The sequence below is a fragment of the Triturus cristatus genome, chromosome 2_2 (genome assembly GCF_964204655.1).
Source record: "Triturus cristatus chromosome 2_2, aTriCri1.1, whole genome shotgun sequence".
Taxonomy (NCBI): Eukaryota; Metazoa; Chordata; class Amphibia; order Caudata; family Salamandridae; genus Triturus; species Triturus cristatus.
Genome location: NC_140582.1, coordinates 1,167,635,736 through 1,167,655,251, shown reverse-complemented (window position 1 = coordinate 1,167,655,251; position 19,516 = coordinate 1,167,635,736). Strand labels below are relative to the sequence as shown.

Here is a 19,516-nt window from a genome sequence, read left to right as displayed (position 1 = left end):
CATAGCTTCCTTGATATATGCATCACGAGGCCACAGAACGATATTACCTCCTTTGTCGGCTTTGTTCACTATAATTGAGTTGTCATTACCGATTTTGTGCATCAATTTAGAATATTGTTGCTCTGCATAACTCCTCTTTTTGGTTTTGTGGGCTAATGTTCTGTTTAACTCCTTGAGGTCTTCAATGACAACTTCACCGAAGATATCAATGGCGTCTCTAGGCATGACCGGGATAAACGTGGATGGTGGACGAAAAGGACTTTGTGCAGGTCTTGTGCTAGCAATGCCCATGGATTCAAGATCGCTTTGAGTATTAGAAGTGGTCTCATCAGAATGACCCGCCAAATCCTAGATAGTTTTTAAAGTCAAAATATCAGAAACCTGGAATTGGTTGCTAGGTTGAGATTCAGCTACACGCAAAATTGCCATATCTGTCACTTTATTCAATTTATGAAATTTGATTAATTTCAGCTTTCTGATAAATTTGAAAATGTCAATACGTGTTTGTGCATACTTATATGTATATATATATGTATGTGTGTGTGGAGATGCATATATGTTCACATATATGATTGTGTTCCGGGGTCCCGCACAAAGGCGGGAATATTCTAGTGCTTATGACTAATGACTAATCCATGTGTGCCATGTCGACTTTGTTTTGTCTTATACCCAGACACTCAGCCTGCATGAGCAGTGTGTGTTAGAGTACAGGGCCTCTAAGGGTGGCACAATGAGTGCTGCAGCCCTTGGAGGCCTTCCCTGGTCACAGGGCCTAGGGTACCATTTATACCAGGGGCTGACATGTGGCCAGGGTTTGCCAATTTGGCTGTTAGGCAGTTTTTAGGGAAGGAACACAGGCCCTGGGCACCTGATTGGCAGGAGCCCTGGGCACCACAAGGAAAAGTGCATCAGCTATTAGGCAAAAAGGGGGGGGGGTGGTTACTGCAACAGAAACCCACTTTCTTACACAAGCTCCCCCCCCAGCCCAAAGGCCAGGAGACTTCTGCCAATGCTGGGAGAGTCTACCTAGTCTTTCAGGCGAGGAAGAGTTGGAGAAGTGGTTTGAAAGTTGCAGGGCCTACTCTGCCTTATATCCTTCTGTCCAGTTCAGTCCCTTTGGGGAGCTGGCCTACCTTATTAGTTTCAGGACCTAACTCCCAAGGCTCCTCTCCTTGTCCTTTAGTGTCCTTGTACCTTTTTATTTTGGGTTTAGAGGTGCATACCTCTGCAAATTCTTACTTAGCCAGGGCTAGGCCAAGCTTACCCACAGAGGTTACCCACAGCTTGAGCAACCCCACCATGACCAATAAGGTCAGGGGGCCTGACTTGCTGTTTGGCAGGGGGTTAGGCCACCATGCCAAGAATAGGGCTGCCATGAAGGCTAACACCCAGCAGAGGCTGCTGACAGCTGTCAGTGCCCAGAACCACACCTTTAGCTCCTGACTGGCAAGTGAAGGGGTTATCTCATAGGTCTCTTTGGGTCCTGGCTGTTGGTCTGTTTTAGGATGGGGGGTCACTACTCTTTTTGTATGGAGCACCCTTCCTCCACCTTTTGTTCTGCCATCTGAGGAGCCACTAACTCAGGCTGGACAGTTGCCTGACTAGTCAGGTCTTGTTCTTGGTTAGGTGGGGCTGTACCAGTGCCATTGTTGGAGTTTTCCCTTACTGGGATAGAATCTCCCTGGCCCTCTGGAACTGTGGGTAACAGTTGCCCACCTTTCCTACCCTGTTTCATCTCACTGTCTTGGGACTCAGCTGCACTGACTGCAGGTTGAGCACCCACAGGTTCTTTGGGCGAGGCCTGGCATTGGGCCAGCACCTGTCTTTGGCTCAGTTCCACCTCTAAGTGATCGTTCCCCAAGAGACGATCAAGGGGGAGCTTTTTTACTGACTATCACGTTTCTCCATCTAAGGGACCCAGCTGTGGCTAGGGGCACTATAGCCACAGGCCTAACAGTGACTCCCCCTGGGACAGTCCTTACCCTTCTTGTTTCCCCTGGGACATACTGGTGTGGGAATACCAACCTGTCGTGTACCACAGTGTGACTGGCACAGGTATCTCTCAGGGCAGTGGCTGGGATTCCATTCACCAGTAGGTGGTGGAAGTGTCTACTCTCCTCTGGGATCTCCAGCTTGCTTCTTGGGCCCATTCCCCAGTTGAAAGCTCGGAGGACTTCCTCATCTGAGGACCCTCCCTCCCAAGCTACACTGGCAACCCCTGGGGCTACACTATTCACCCCTGGAGCTGTACTAGGGATCTTGTTTTTAGGACAGCTAGAGTCCTTGGTGTGGTGTCCAGACGTCTGACAGTTGTAACACCATATTCTCGTGGGTTCTCAATTCTTACCTTGGTACCCTGGTTTAGTTTGTGAGGTGTCTTGGGGCCCACCCTCCTGGACAGGTTTTTGGGGGGCTACCTGGGACTCCTTACTTTTATCCGCAAGGGGTTCACTCTCTTTCTTCTGGGGAGGCTTTGGCACCCCTTTGTTTTGGTCACTCCCAGTGGATGTCCTAGTTACCCTAGTCTTGACCCAGTAGTCTGCCTTCTTTCCAAATTCTTGGGGCGAAATTAGACCTAGGTCTACCAAATGCCGATGCAACTTTTCATTTGTGCAGTTACTTAATATATATTCCTTCATGAATAAATTGTTCAATCCAGTAAAATCCTGCACACCATGTCCAGCTAACCAACCATCCAGTGTCTTTACTGAGAAGTCTACAAAGTCAATCCAGGACTGGGTCTGGGTTTTGTGAGCCCCCCTGAATCTAATTCTATACTCCTCAGTAGTGAATCCAAATCCCTCAATCAGAGTCTTCCTCATGAGGTCATAGGACCCTGCATCGAGCCCAGAGAGGGTCAGAAGCCTGTCTCTGCAGTTACCAGAGAACATTTCCCACAGGATTGTCCCCCAGAGAGGTTTCTTTACTCTTCTTATTTCACAAGCCCTCTCAAAGGCTGTGAACCATTTGGTGATATCATCACCTTCCTCAAATTTAGGGGATTTAGGATCAGAAGTTTCCTCCCTATCCTTGTTTTTATTATTGCTGCCACCATTGATGGGTGCTAAACCCATCTCTCTCCTTTCTTTTTCTAAAGCCAGGAACCTGGACTCTAGCTCTACCCTTTTGGCCAGCCTTGCTAAAAGGCTGTCCACTTCACTGGTGGGTCCCCCAGTGATCTCTCTGGTACCAGAGTCACCTGTGTGATCTCTAGGTCCCCAGATGCTAATTCTTGGATTGAAGCGTATGGGGGCCCTCTCCTCCCTAGGGAATAGTGTGGGGGGTTATTATCCACCTCCTCCTCTTCCCTGTCCTTATCTGACTGGCCATCACCATGTTCAGATGGGTGGTCCTTAGGATACTCAGCCAAGAGCTCCTGGAGCCCTAGTTTGGTTGGATGCAGGCCCATTGGTATATTTTTAAGTTTGCATAAGGACCTCAATTCCTTGCAAGACAAGTGTAAGTAAGGTGTGAGGTCGAGCTCCTCCACCAGGTCCATGTTATTATTATCACTAACAGCTGGGTTTGTTTGAGTCATTCTAACCTGACAGTTCTAATCCTCTACCCTGATTATAGTGACTTTTATTTTTCTAAAATTCTAATGGGACTTAAGCAAGGCCCTAGCAAGACTTTTAGTATTTTGGAAAAGAACAATCAGAATTCTAAAGGCAATTTTAAGAGTTCTGTCGTGTGATCAGATGGTAACCAAGTAGACCAACAAATGCAAGTTTGTATCCCACCGCTGATCCACCAATGTGAGAAAGTGGCTCTGTATATACTGTTCCCAAATAGGTACAGGGTGTACAGAGTCCACAGTCCCCAGAGGTTTGGCAGAGGCTAAAGTTTGATATAACCTTACTCTCTAAAGTGGTAGCTTGGTCGAGCAGTAAGGCAGTATCAGAGCACAGTGTAAAGCATTTGTTGCACACACACAGCCAGCAAATGGTCTCACACACTCAATAACTGAACTCTAGGCCAATGGTTTATATATATATATAAATATATGCTTGTTTTATTTTAGAACCAACAATCGGTATTAAAATATACTTTCTCAGAATGAGATGCTTTATAGAAATACTTTTGCAATATGCAATTGACTTTTGTAGAAAGTTACAAGTGGTTGTAATAGGCAACACAATTTTAAATACAATAATGCATTGAACTCAATGGAAGTTTCAAGTTATTTGTAACAGATTACTTTTAGGATTACTTTTGGATTTCCAGGACTGGATCCTAGATTCAGTCCTGGGTCAGAACTTGGAATCAAATGATAAGTCGACTTAATTACTGTGATGATTTTTAGACAATATTTTGCTATTTTAAAAGTTGACACTTAGAAAATATTTCATAGAAAACAGTCAATGATTCCCTATGGCAGAAAATTCAAGTTGCAGGTATGGTATGTTCACGTTACTTTTGTAATCCAGTACTGGGTACCTAGACTCAGTACTGGGACCTTTATCCAAAACAGGTAAGTAATTACGTTTTCAGAAGTTATACGATTTTTAAAGTATATTTAAAGTTTGCAGAAATTGACAGAAGTAATTTCACAGAAAAACAGTCAATGATTTCCTATGGGAGAAAATTGGGTTACTGCCAAGTACAGTTGTAAGTATTTTTCAGAGCCAGTGCTGGGCACCAAGATCCAGCACTGAGAGCTCACCTGAGAGCAGGTGAGTATTTTCTTTTTCGTTACTCAGCTGATTTTTGGTGAATATTTTAAGATTTGAAAAGCCCACACTTAAAGAAGAAACTTCAGGAAAAGCCAGTCAATGTTACCCTATGGAGAAAATTGAGTTATCGGTTTAAAGGTAAGTACTCGACTGGCAGAGTTAAGGTTCTGGGCATAGACTCAGCGGTCTTGGTTCACCCTCAGCGGTACAAGGGCGGCCGGGTGCAGAGAGAGTTTGGCCCAATGTTATCCTATGAGAGGTAGGGGGGCCTTGGTTGGTGGCTGCTGACTAGCAGGCCACACGGCTGTGGGAGCTGGGCTCCTGGTCACTTACTCAGGGCAAGTGGGGAAGTAGGTAGGTGTAGAGGTTTCACTGCCAGGGCCACTCGGGCGGCTGGGTGCAGGGTGCTTTTGAGCCTTCGGGCGCTCAATTGATTTCAATGGGAAATCTCCGGTTTAGAAAAAGACTGCAAGCTCGGGGACGAAGATTCTTCAGGTGCCACCACCACTTCGAGAGGTAAGTTGGGTAGTTGGAGGATAGGTAGGTACCCCGGGATTGGGCACAGGGGGCCGCGGGGCGCCGGGTGCAGGGGTGCCTTTTGGTGTCGGGAAATCTTATCCTCTGTTGATCGCGGTTGGGTGGGGCACCTGGTTCTGAGGCTGCAGGCTTCTTCAGGAGTGTCGAGGAAGGTCCTTGGGTGCCGGACTCGGGGTCACAGTCGCCGTGGGGTCGTCCTTGTGGTCTTTGTTCACTCCGGCACAGGCCATGCTTGGCGGGTGCAGTGTGTGTAGGGTTCGCGGTTCCGGGCTGCTGCCAGGGATTAGAAGTAGATTTTGAGTAGAGCCTCTACTCATGGGAGTCCCAGGGGTTGAGAGTCAAAAAGTAGCCAGGTTCTCCGGGGTTTGTGAGGTTGCTGGCCACAAGTGATGCCGGGTTGGTGCAGGAGCAGGTTCGAGGGTCGACAGGCCGGTAGGGCTGGGTCCAAAGCAGTTGGTGTCTTCCTCTTCTTAGCAGCTGCAGGGCAGGTCTTCTTTCTTCTAGCTCTTCTTTGGATTTTGGAATCTGGAATCTGGGGAAGGAAGGTTCAGGGTGCCCCTAAATACTAGATTTAGGGGCATTGCAGGTAGGTGAAGGGCAGGGACCAATGGGTCCCTGTCCTGGGGTGGGTACACCACCTATTCTGCCTCTCTCCTGTGGGAGGGGGACAGTAGCCTAGTCCTGATTGGGCAGGGCTTCCCATCTTCAAGATGGCGAGAGCCCGGAGATGTGCTTAACGTCGCCTCCCCCACCTGAGGGGTGGGGTTGGCAGGCTGACACGTCCCCTGTCCTTATTTGGGGTTTCCAGCCAAGCTTCCTGCCAGAGTGGGGGGTTGCAGTGGCTTGGGGAAGCTCACAGAGGCGGCATGCCTTTGAAGCTTCCCCCTGCCCATCCTGGGGGAGGAGATTTAGCACCTCGCCCAGGATGTGCATTGTTGAAGGCCCAGGAGAGCAGAGGCTCTCCTACCCAGGGGTCCAGCAACATGTCTGCTGTGTGGCAGCCTAGGCAGCCTCCCAGACCAGATGTGGATTGTAGGTTAGGTTTCAGGGGGCATCTCTAAGATGCCCTCTGGGGTGCTTGGTACATTACTCCACACTGGCATCAGTGCGGGTTTAATGTGCTGAGAAGTTTGATACCAAACTTCTCAGCCTTTAGTGTTGCCATTATGGTGCTGTGAAGTTCGTGTTTGACGAGCTCTCAGCACCATGTACTCTTAAATGGCAGCACTGCACTTACAGTGCCCAGGAATGGACCTGGGTACTGTAGGGGCACAGGGCTCTTGCTCCTGTGCCCACACCACTGGCATTGGGCACCCAGCTAGAGGGGTGGCTGATGTATGCCAGGGCAGTGTAGGTGGTGGGCATGGTACACGGGGATGTGTGCTATGTCGACTTTGTTTTGTCTTGTACCCAGACACTCAGTCTGCAAGAGCAGTGTGTGTGTGTTAGGGTACAGGGCCTCTAAGGGTGGCACATTGAGTGCTGCAGCCCTTAGAGGCATTCCCTGGTCACCGGGCCCTGGGTACCTAGGGTACCATTTACCAGGGGCTGACATGTGGCCAGGGTTTGCCAATTTGGGTTTTGGCTGTTAGGCAGTTTTTAGGGAAGGAACACAGGCCCTGGGCACCTGATTGGCAGGAGCCCAGGGCACAACAAGGAAAAGTGCATCAGCTATTAGGCAAAAGGGGGGGGGGGGGTACTGCAACAGAAACCCACTTTCTTGCAAGAGCCATCCGCTCTCCTGGACCTGCAACAATGCACATCCTGGGTGAGGTGCTAGGCCTCCTCCCCCAGGATGGGCGGGGGAAGCTTCAAAGGCATGCCGCCTTTGTGAGCTTCTCCAGGCCACTTGCTGTACTCAGCAATTGCCCCCCACCGGTTCTGACCCCCACTCTGGCAGGAAGACTGGCGGGAAACCCCAAGGGAGGAAAGGGGGTGTGCCAGCCTCTGCCAACCCCACCTCTCAGGTGGGGGAGGTGAGGCGAGGCACATCGCCGGGCTCTCGCCATCTTGAAGATGGGAAGTCCTGCCCAATCAGGACTAGGCTACTGCCCCCCTCCCACAGGAGAGTGGCAGGATAGGGGGTGTACCCCTGGGAAGGGACCCATTGGTCCCTGCCCTTTACCTACCTGTAACAACCCTAAATTTAGTATTTAGGGGCTCCCTGAACCTTACTTCCTCAGAGCCCGATTCCGAAACAAGCAAGAAGAACAAGAAACCAGAAGACCTGCCGTGTAGCTGCTAACAAGAGGAAGACACCAACTGACTTATCCCCAGCCCTACAGGCCTGTCGAACCTACTCAAACCCGGCGTCTCCAGTGGTCAGCAACCTCAAAAAGCCCGGAGGACCTGACTGCCTTGTGACTCTAAAAAGACTGGGACTCCCACGAGCAGTGGTACTGCTCAAAGCAAGTAACAAGCCCCAGGTACCAACCAGGAACCGCGATTCCTGCACATTCTGCACCTGCCAAGCCTGGCCTGTGCCAGAGTGGACAAAGACCACGAGGACGTCCCCCCGGCGACTGTGACCCAGAACCCAGCACCCAAGGACCCACCTCGACGCTCCTGATGACACCTGCAGCCTCAGTACCAGGGACCCCTCCAACCGCGACCAGCTGAGGGTAAGATTTCCCGACGCGAAAAGACACCCTGGCGCCCTGCGGGCCCCTGTGTCCAGCTCCTTGGTGCCTACCTACAGCTTCCCAACTTACCTCTCGAAGTGGTGGTTGCGCCTGAAGAATCTTCATCCCCGAGCTTGCTGCCTTTGTTCGTCCTTGAGCTTCTCCATTGAAATCCATTGAGCGCCTGACGGCTCAAAAGCACCCTGCACCCAGCCGCCCAAGTGCCCCTGGGAGTGCAACCTCTGTCCTATTTTTCTTCCCCCGCTTGCCCTGAGCAAGTGACCAGGAGCCCAGTTCCCACAGCCACGTGGCCTGCCTGCTAGCAGCTATCAACCAAACACCCCCTGCCCGCCTTAGGCTAACATTGGGCCTAACTCTCTCTGCACCCGACTGCCCCTGTGCCGCTGAGGGTGTAACAACTGTACCTACCTGACCCTGGGAGACCCCCGAGTCTATGCCCAGAACCTTAACTCTGCCAGTCGAGTACTTAACCCAAAAGCCGATAACTCACTTTTCTTCCATAGGGTAACATTGACTGGTTTCACTTAGAATTTCTTCTAAGTGTCGAGTTTTGCAACTTTAAAATATTCACTAAAAATCAACCGATCAAAGAAAACGAAATTACTCACCTGCTATCAGGAGATATCCCAGTGCTGGATCTTGGTGCCCAGCACTGATCCTGAAAAGTAATTACAACCGTACTTACCAATAACTTGATTTTCCTCCATAGGATAACATTGCTTGGTTTTTGCCAGAAATTCTTCTAAGTTTCGATTTTTGAAACATACAAATATTCACTAAAAGTCGCTTGTGTAACAAAAACGATTTCTTTCAACTGTTTACACGAAATGCACCAGGGCGGAGTCCAGGATCCAACCCTGAGTAAGAAAATCATTCGTAAAGTAACAAACTGCATTTACTTAAAGTCCCATTGAGCTCAATGTTATGATTGTGTTTGAATTGTTGCCAACTGCAACAACTGTAACTATTGCATTCAAAAGTCTATTGCCTATTGAAAGTATTTATCTAAAGCATCTCATTCTGAGAAAGTATATTTTGATACCTATTGTTGGTTCTAAAATAAGACTATATATTTTTGTATGCAAACCATTGTTCTAGAGTTCAGTTCTTGAGTATGTGAGACCATTTGCTGACTGTGTACAACAAATGCTTTACACTGTCCTCTGATACTGCCTTACTGCTCGACCAAGCTACCACTTTAGAGAGTAAGGTTATATCTAACTTTAGCCTCTGCCAAACCCTTGGGGACTGTGGACTCTGTACACCCTGTACCTATTAAGGAACAGTATATACAGAGCCACTTTCTTACACTTACCCTTCGTCCTTTTAAATTTACAAGTTCTGTATCAGAAAAGGGAAGTTTTGCAGCGTGAATCTTTCTGGATTCACTATGCTGTGCATTATTCCGCCATCTTGTGGTTGGGTCCGGAATTGTAGTATTTTCTTTTTTTTTTTTTTGTGGCCCAGGTGGGCGGCGACGTTGCACCATTTGGTGTCGTTCGCGACGTTGGCGCGCTTCCTTTGGTCGCCATCTTCAGATTCTTTTTTCCGCCGTTGGGTCTGGATCGTCCAGAAGAGTTCCAGAATTTTGGAAGAGGAATCAAGGAAACTCGAAGAAAATCGACGAAGAAGCAAGTTTTGAACTGCACCAGACTACAGGTCCGGTACCCAGAGCGACGAGGGAGAAGTTTTGCGACCAAAACCTCGACGTTCGACGGAGGACGCGCTTGCAGGGGGCACCCTGAGCGCGGGGATGGACAAAACACCATTCAAGTTTTGCACCAATTGCCACCACAAGTACGCCCAGAAGGATCAGCATCCAGTCTGCAACCTCGTCCTGCCGCTTGACCACAGCAGCGAAGACTGCAACTCCTGCTCGGCGTTTACACTGAAGACCCTCCGAGTAAGGAATAGGCAGAGAAGGGCGAACCACAACACGCAGGGCCAGGGGCCACCTCCATCGCTCCGAGACTTGGGTCTCTCCACTGGAGAGGAGGACATCGCTGAAGGACCTGAAGAGGTCGTCGAGGTACATAAGAAGGCGTCGAAGGAGGTAAGGGAGTCGTCGACCCCTAAACACTCAGGCGACACTTGAAAGGGTGAAGCAAAAGCCCCGAGCGACACTCACAGAAGTGAAGCGAAGTCCTCGAATAGAGCTCTGCTGTTGAAACACTCGACGAAAGCAACAACTACCAGGGACAGTCAACCGAGCAAATCCTTCAAAAAGGACTCCCAATCGGCGAAAGCCCTCGAAACAGAGTTTGTCGAAAGTTGCCCTCGAAAAGGACACCTTGGTGCCTAGAAAAGAAGGGCAGACTTTGTTGTCGACGGCTAGGAAGAGAAGCGCTCCAGCCCTCGACGCCAAACACGCCGCCGAGATGGAGAGGAAGAAGAGGAGGCTAGAGGCCGAAATGGCGAGCATCATTCAATGGAAAAAGGACTTCGACGAGAAGATGAGCCAGTACACCATCCCGCCGAAACCCGCAGGCAAAGTCAAAAGAGGAGACGAACTGCTGAAAACCCCCGAACCAGTCGAGGAAATCGAGGACGAAGACTACTATTTCGAGGGAGAAGGCGACGAAGACCTTCAATCCTACCGATACTCGACACCCTCTCAGGCAAATGACCTGGATTGGCAAGATCTCGACACAGAATCGCCGGAAGTAGGGGTAGACCCGTACCCTTCAAGGCCCTCGCCGCCAGACGACCTAGGGGTCTACAACATGGTCGTGCAGAAGGCTGCACAGACTTATGGGGTCAAAATGGAGGAAGAGAAGCCGAATTATGTTTCTTGCTGGACACTCTACAGCCACAACAAACTAAAGCCAATTCCTACCCATGCTCACTAGTGTGCTGGTTCAAGGAAGAGAGGCCTTTAAGGAGCCTGCAACATGCAAAACTGTGACCCCTAGGACTGAGAAGAAATACAAACATTCTTCACAGGACCCTGCATACATCCAAGGTTCAGTGCCAGCCGACTCCATTATTGCAGCAACGGCTAGGAAGAGGGCCAATGTACCCACTAATGCCGGACCACCTCCAGACAAGGAGAGTAGGAGGATGGATCTCACAGGGAGGAAAGTGGAGAGAAATGGGGCAATCCAATGGCGCATCGCTAACTCTAACGCCCTGATCAACAGGCACGCTTACCAACACTGGGATGAAGTTGGACAGCTCCTAAATAATCATCTGGAACAGTAACAGCAAAGAGCAACTCACCTGGTAGAAGGGGGAAAAGCATGGTGAATACATGCCTAAAATCGGCATTGGATGCGGCAGAAACATCAAGCAGGCTAATGATGATCGGAGTGACTGAGAGAAGACACGCATGGCTCCGAATTTCAGGTTTCAAGCCAGAGGTGCAAAGCAACATCCTAAACACACCTTTTAATGGAGAGCAACTGTTTGACACGCCAGTCGACGACAAGTTTACACAGCTTAAGAAGGACAACGAAACGGCAAGATCCATGGGGGCGTTGCCGTTCAGGGGAATGAGAAGGGGCACACCCACGAGAAGACCAGTGGTAGGGGAGGCAACACACCATCCACATCGCACCAAACGTGCTACCAAGGGAACAACCAAGGCCAGCAAAAGCAGGGACAGCAGCAGCAGAACTGGCAGAACCAGCGCCGGGGACAGTCCTTTCGAGGGTGTTGAAAACGGACAAGGACAAACAGCGAGGAGGACAACAGCCCTCAACCAAGTGACTTCATCAAAGAAAATGTCCCCACCCTAGCAACACCTGGGGGTGGGCGGAAGGACATGAAGGGAAACTCCAGCCAAACGTTCAACGACAAACAGCACCTCGAACACTCAACACCGGTAGGCGGAAGAATAAGAGACTTCATCCAGGAATGGAGAAATGTCACATCGGACAAATGGATACTAAACATCATACAATACGGATACTGTATAGAGTTAGAAAGACAGCCTCCCAACAGAAAACCAAGAAACAGGGCACACTCTGCAAAGGAACTCTCGCTCTTGCAGCTAGAAGCACAAGAACTGCTCAGTAAGGAGGCAATAGAGGTGGTACCAAAGGAACAAAGGGGTTTACTCAACTTACTTCCTGTTGCCAAAGGTGGACGAGACACTAAGACCTATCCGAGATCTAAGGTTCCTGAAAAAATGTATAAGAACACACAGGTTCAAGATGACTTCCCTACAAGAGGTAATACCACAAACACAACAAGGAAACTTCATGACTACTATAGATTTAAAGGACGCATACTTACACATCCCCATCAACCACAAACACAAGCGCCTGCTGAGGTTTGTGATCAATGAAAGCCACTACCAGTTCACAGTACTGGCATTCGTCCTCAAATCCGCACCAAGGGTGTCTACAAAATGCCTAGCAGCTGTCGCAGCACACCTACGAAGTCAAGGGATACACGTATACCCCTATCTCGACGACTGGCTCGTAAAGGCAAGTTCGTACAGCCAATACATACTACACATCCAGCAGGTCATACTAACACTGACAAGACTGGGTTTCTCGATCCATTGGGAGAAATCGTCAACAGAACCAGAACAGATCAAGATATTCTTAGGGGCAGAGATCGACAACATTCAGGCCAAAGTTTTCCCCAGCAGGAAGAGAACATTGGCGATACTGAAGGAACACGTCATTACCGCAAGGGGCAAGTTCTGACTGTGAGGACGGCGAGCAAACTGATGGGAATGATGGCATCATGCATCCACCTAGTCCCAAATATTCGACTACACATGAGACCATACCAGGAGTGGCTCCAGCAGCAATGGTCACAGGCCACACGGAGTTGGGAAGATCTTGTGGTTGTCACGCACGCAGTGCATCAATAAATAGCGTGGTGGAAAAAGGAAAACTTATCACAGGGGAAGCCATTCACACAACCAACTCCAACAGTGACCATCCTAATGGACGCCTTCCAGCTGGGGTGGGGCGCACATATGAACGAGCTCAAGGTGAGGGGTCTATGGTCGCAGCAAGATGCAGTCAGACACATCAACTACCTGGAACTAAAGACTGTATTCCTAGCCTTAAAAGCCTTTCAGAAAGAGCTGTACGGGAACCGGGTGTTGGTCCAAACATACAACACAACCACCATGGTCTACAAAAACAAACTAGGAGGAACTCAATCAGTACCATTATCAGGGCTAGCACAGGAAATGTGGAGATGGGCCATCCCACTGAAAATAGACCTACTAGCAATACATCTCTCAGGAAAGGGAAATGTGGAAGCAGACCAGCTCAGCAGACAGATGTCTGCTTCCCAGGAATGGGAGCTCAACCAGCAGGAAATGGAGAAGCTTTTCCAGAAATGGGGTACTCCACAAATAGACCTATTTGCAACACACCAGAATGCAAAATGCCAACACTTTGCAACCAGACCACCGGTCCCAAGGGAATGCGCTATGGATAAGTTGGTCAAAGAACTTTGCATACGATTTTCTCCCGACACCACTGATACAGAGGGTACTCAGCAAATGCAGAATCAGCAACATGACACTGATAGCACCTCAGTGGGCCAGACAGTCCTGGTTCTCACAGATAGTGGAAATGGCACAAGAACCAGCCCACAGGTTCCCAAGAAGAAGGGACCTGTTAACAATGTAGAACGGAAGGGTGCTTCACCCCAGAACCAGAGGGTCTTAGCCTAGCAGCATGGCTCCTGAAGACCTAGAATTTGCGCACCTAAAACTACCAGCGAGTACTATGGCAGTACTCAGGGAGGCAAGGAGGCCTACTACAAGAAAGTGCTCCATAGCAAAATGGAAGAGGTACTCCCAATGGTGCATCAAGGAGAAACTACAACGGAAGGTCACAAGGGAATCCACAGTACTAAAGTACTTAACGCACCTGCTACAAAGCGGATTAAGCTACACATCCCTGAGCCCTACTTACAAATACAAAGGACAGGATTGTAATGAGGACGGACCCACACTTCATGCCAAAAGTGGTGTCTCGGTTCCATATTAACCAAACAATCCAAATGCCAAGTTTATTCCAAAAATCGACCACAAAATCAGAAAGGGCTCTACACACACTAGACGCTAGAAGGGCTGTAATGCACTATATAGAAAGAACAAAGGAATGCAGGAAAACAAAACAGTCCTTTGTCTCCTTAGCAAGCAGTTTTCTGGGACGACCAGTCACCAAGAATACAATTGCATGATGGATTGCGCAGACAATTCAACTCTGCCACAAGCAGGCAGGACAACAGTTACAAGGAGCAGCTCAGGCTCACTCAACAAGGAAGAAAGGAGCAACAATTGCTTTTCTAGCGAACACACCTATCCAAGACATTTGCCAAGCGGCAATATGGTCTTCAGTGCATACGTTCACTAAGCACTACTGTGTGGATATTCAAAGGAACAAAGAAGCGCAGGTGGGACCGAAGGTCTTACAACACATATTCAGTAGCCAGTGCTCATCTTCCACCCAGCCACCACAATAAGGTCAAGCCGCTACAAAGTCTATGCACAGCATAGTGAATCCAGAAAGATTCACGCTGCAAAACGTATAGTTTCTTACCTGTCGGTGTAGTTTTGCAGCTTGAAGACTTTCTGGATTCACTAGCGAACCCACCCTCCTCCACCAGAAAGATGAGACCGGAGGTAAAGACTTAATGATAAACAAGACTTTACAAAATAACAGAGAAAACAGGATTAACACAAGAAGAGAAAAAAGAATCCGAAGATGGCGACCAAAGGTGGGAGCTTCCACAGGAAGCGCGCCGACGTCACGAAGGACACCAAATGGTGGGACGTCGCCGCCCACCTGGGCCACGGAAAAAAGATTAAAAAAGAGAGAAAATACTATGATTCCGGACTCCACCACGAGATGGCGGAATAATGCACAGCATAGTGAATCCAGAAAGTCTTTGAGCTGCAAAACTACACTGACAGGTAAGAAACTATACGATGTTCCACATCACACCCTTGAAAGCTTTTGTATTTTTCACACGTGCATATGTGTGTCTGCGCATATATATAATTTGATCATTTTTTGTATTTAGATGGTACACATGTAGTGGATTAAAATCCTTTAATTTTTGTGAACCACTGGTAACTACTTTAGGTGCATTCTCTTGCATCATTTTAGCTCTTCTGTGCAGTTACTGGCAGGAAAAGCCCATAGGCAAACATGTCTTGGTCGTTCTGCAGTAGTGACAGTAAATTCTGATCTGACAGGCCCTGTGCCAGCTTAAAAACCAGCAACCTCTGATGTACTACAGTCTTGTTGGACCTCACCAGTGAGTGGAAATTTGAGTTCTACCCCACAGCGAAGAATAGAAAGCGACCGTTGTAATTACCAGTGACTAACTAATTGAAGCATTTGTGCTCATCCACTTTTGTAAGTCGTGAGTCACTATTCTTGGCATGCATGGACCCAGGTGTAGGTCCCGAAGCCATGTTTCAGCCTACCTGTGCCACATATCACTCAGTGCTGGATGCTAATGCGTGAATCAATCAGAATCATTGTAAATTATTGTGACTCGTTCTATTCTACCATTTTCATTTCTGGTCTTACAGTTCAAGACCAACTAAATGCTTTTGGTTTGCTTTCTACCATTCCAAACACCCTCAACTGCTGTATCCAGCCTAGCATACTTATTTAGACCTTTCTGTAACTGCAAATTTGACTACTTTAGTGATGATAAATACATGTATTTATGTGTGCTTGTAATTTTGTCATTTTTATTCTAGGGGTACTTCGAAATGGATTGGACAGCAGAGTGTGAACAACATTGGGAGCCATTAAATAAAAAGCCAAGACTGGATTCGAGGGCAGATAACAATGACCAGGTGAGATGTAAAATGAAACTTTGTTTGGCAGTATGTTCAATGGAAAAGAACTTTGTTAAAATAGTAAGATCCAGATGAACTGGGAAATAATCCTTGTCATATGTACTGAATTTCCTTTTTGTTTAAATATTGAGTTGTAAACTTGCAACAGAGAACTTGTAGAACAGTGATGTTTTTACTTACAAGTTTGAATGCTGTCTGCATTCAATACATTGGATACGCTAAAACTGTCCTGTTCCAACTCTAGCTAGCACAACTGTTTTTGTAGTCATGAAAATAGGTCTCATTTTGGAGGGATATGGACAACTGAACAAAAAGTGTCGAAAATAAATTGTAAAAAAAATAGGTACCCTGACAAAGTTATGAACAGCCAAGCCAAAAAAATAGAAAGTACCCCCTCACCAGTTCAAGGAGTGAGTCCGCTGTACCCAAGAATTGGCACAGTAGAATGAATAGAAATTATTTTTCAATGATGATACCAATAATTTGTAATTCTAGTCCTCTCTACCATATTGCTACTTTGTAAAAACAGAATGTATGCCTCTGAAATCAGCACTTTTTAGCTAAACACCGTAAAGAGCTTGCTTGTCAGTGTACCTGGAGAAGGGGCGGGCCATGGTACAGCACTAGTGTGATCGGAAGCACAGTCCGAGGCTCCAACAGACCACGCTGGAGTAGAAGAGGAGCTAAAGCCATGGTACAGCACTGGAGTGACTGGAAGCACCATCAGAGGCTCCGTCAGAGCACACTGGAGGGAAGAGGAGCCAAAGCCGTGGTACAACCTTGACATGACTGGCTGTGCTATCAGAGGCTCCCACAGACCACCCTGGAGCAGAAGAGGAGCCAGAGCCTAGCACAGCACTGACATGACCAACAGCACCATCAGAGGCTCCGACAGACCACACTGGAGAAGAATAAGAGCCAAAGCCAGGGTTAAGCAATGGCATGACCAGCAGCACCATCAGAGGCTCCGACAGACCACACTGGAGAAGAATAAGAGCCAAAGCCAAGGTTTAGCAATGGCATATCCAGCAGCACCATCAGAGGCTTCGACAGACCACACTGGAGAAGAATAAAGCCAAAGCCAGCGTTTAGCAATGGCATGACCAGCAGCACCATCAGAGGCTCCGACAGACCACACTGGAGAAGAATAAAGCCAAAGCCAGCGTTTAGCAATGGCATGATCAGCAGCACCATCAGAGGCTCCGACAGACCACACTGGAGAAGAATAAAGCCAAAGCCAGCGTTTAGCAATGGCATGACCAGCAGCACCATCAGAGGCTCCGACAGACCACACTGGAGAAGAATAAGAGCCAAAGCCAAGGTTTAGCAATGGCATGACCAGCAGCACCATCAGAGGCTCCGACAGACCACACTGGAGAAGAATAAGAGCCAAAGCCAAGGTTTAGCAATGGCATGACCAGCAGCACCATCAGAGGCTTCGACAGACCACACTGGAGAAGAATAAGAGCCAAAGCCAGCGTTTAGCAATGGCATGACCAGCAGCACCATCAGAGGCTCCGACAGACCACACTGGAGAAGAATAAGAGCCAAAGCCAAGGTTTAGCAATGGCATGACCAGCAGCACCATCAGAGGCTCCGACAGACCACACTGGAGAAGAATAAGAGCCAAAGCCAAGGTTTAGCAATGGCATGACCAGCAGCACCATCAGAGGCTTCGACAGACCACACTGGAGAAGAATAAAGCCAAAGCCAGCGTTTAGCAATGGCATGACCAGCAGCACCATCAGAGGCTCCGACAGACCACACTGGAGAAGAATAAGAGCCAAAGCCAAGGTTTAGCAATGGCATGACCAGCAGCACCATCAGAGGCTTCGACAGACCACACTGGAGAAGAATAAAGCCAAAGCCAGCGTTTAGCAATGGCATGACCAGCAGCACCATCAGAGGCTCCGACAGACCACACTGGAGAAGAATAAAGCTGAAGCCAGCGTTTAGCAATGGCATGATCAGCAGCACCATCAGAGGCTCCGACAGACCACACTGGAGAAGAATAAAGCCAAAGCCAGCGTTTAGCAATGGCATGACCAGCAGCACCATCAGAGGCTCCGACAGACCACACTGGAGAAGAATAAAGCTGAAGCCAGCGTTTAGCAATGTCATGATCAGCAGCACCATCAGAGGCTCCGACAGACCACACTGGAGAAGAATAAAGCCAAAGCCAGGATTTAGCAATGGCATGACCACCAGCACCATCGTAGGCTCCGTCCATGCTGAAGCAGAAGAGGAGCCATAGCCATGTTAGAGCACTGGTGTGACCGGTGCCAGTTTGCAGCCATACATAGCTCACAACAGTAAGAATTCTGCTGGCAAAGTACTGGCGCAGACAGGGGTAGTTAGCAAACATTATTATTACAAACCGTAGTGTAGAGAAGACCCGACAGAGGGCTTGGTGAGAAACATGAGACATTCTGACAATGACTATTACAAGAACTAATCAATCCCCACCTCCCGCATTGCGGTAATCCTGTACCTGCCTTCTGTCTAATACTTAGTTGCTGAGTTTCCAAACAAACACACAGTAAGTTGAACACTGCAAACCTTTTTAGGCTCTGGATGGTCATTGTGGGGCTAGAATAGAAAATAGGAATAATTAATTGGAGAGTAGCCTGATACTGACCCATACTTTGTTTATGTGATTATTGCTTACTGACTTTTCTCGGATCCGATCCCCTGCAGCAATTACAATATGACTACGGGGTCAAATAAGAGGACGTATAGCTGAACATTGCCAATTCATTCACTCCTGAGAATAAAGCGATCGAATCCTAAGGATAAGAGAACTTGTTCAACTGACTGCAAACTGGTGAACTCCTAAGTTACACAGCCTTATATTACGGAGTTCAGAGGACAGAGAGCGGTCTATCCCTTCTAGTGAATGTGCAAAAACCAGACATGTTTTGACCTCCAACCTAGTGCCATCATAATGGTAGGGGTGAGGGGTCTTTTCAAACAAGCTATAGATCACAGCACTCTTGATGAGCCTGTTACTGATAAACAAGCCTGTAATAGGAATCCTACTACTCTTTTGACACTTGTTTGTTGTGTTTGAAAAGCTCTACAAGTCCACAACAGCAATAATATTTCAGGATATAAACTCACAAATTTAAGGACCGAATACGGAAAACACTTTCAGAGCAGGTGTCTGACCTTGCATCCAAGACTAGAAAGTTTAAAAAAAATGGCAGCAACTGTTGGAGACCATTGCAGTATTGAACACTGCTTCCCAGGGTGAAGTGTCTCGAGGCTTGAAATTCTTGATACCAAAACTCAAAGTTTAGAAGACAGTACTTTTACCGCATGGAGCAGCTACTAGGCAAAGCCTTCAGAACTTAAGACATGAGTTTTCTTTTCTCTCTAGAGATCCACAGCCCATGGATTCCCTTTCCATACATGCTAAAAAAAAAAAAGGAAAAACGTTGACCATTTATCATTTGTCTCACTAACCTCCTGCTCTTCTTGCTGCTCTCAAGTTTAAAGGCCCGCGAAGTGAAAGCACTTCTAAAGTTAGGTCTCCTTTTTTTGTTAGATCAAACGCAAGTAAAGAAACTGCATAAAAATAAGATGGCTGTAGAAAAAGATGTGTTCGGGGCATGTGAGCTGTAGATCACATGCTTTGCATACTCCTGCCATCTAGTGCTGGGTCCAGATGTTTGCAAGTTGTTTTTCTTCGAAGAAGTGTTTTGCAGTTACAAGGTAGATGACTCCTCCTTTTGGTAATAGTGCGCATGGGCATCGACTCCATTGTTGTGAGAGAGTGCCATCTTACTTGCATGGTATGCACCACTAATTGCTGAATGTACTTAGACTGAGTGTGCCCTGGGCTCCTGCCAATCAGGTGCCCAGGGCCT

General features: G+C 48.0%; 1 protein-coding gene across 2 annotated transcripts in view; it reads left to right on the top strand.

The window, feature by feature from the left end:
- LOC146863307 (uncharacterized) overlaps positions 1–19,516 on the top strand; it is a 200,959-nt gene that overhangs the window by 87,043 nt on the left and 94,400 nt on the right. For both annotated transcript variants that reach the window (XM_085642717.1, XM_085642715.1), the window contains exon 4: positions 15,546–15,644. In XM_085642717.1, the coding sequence (XP_085498843.1) occupies positions 15,546–15,644 (99 nt within the window). The remainder of the gene's footprint in view (positions 1–15,545; positions 15,645–19,516) is intronic.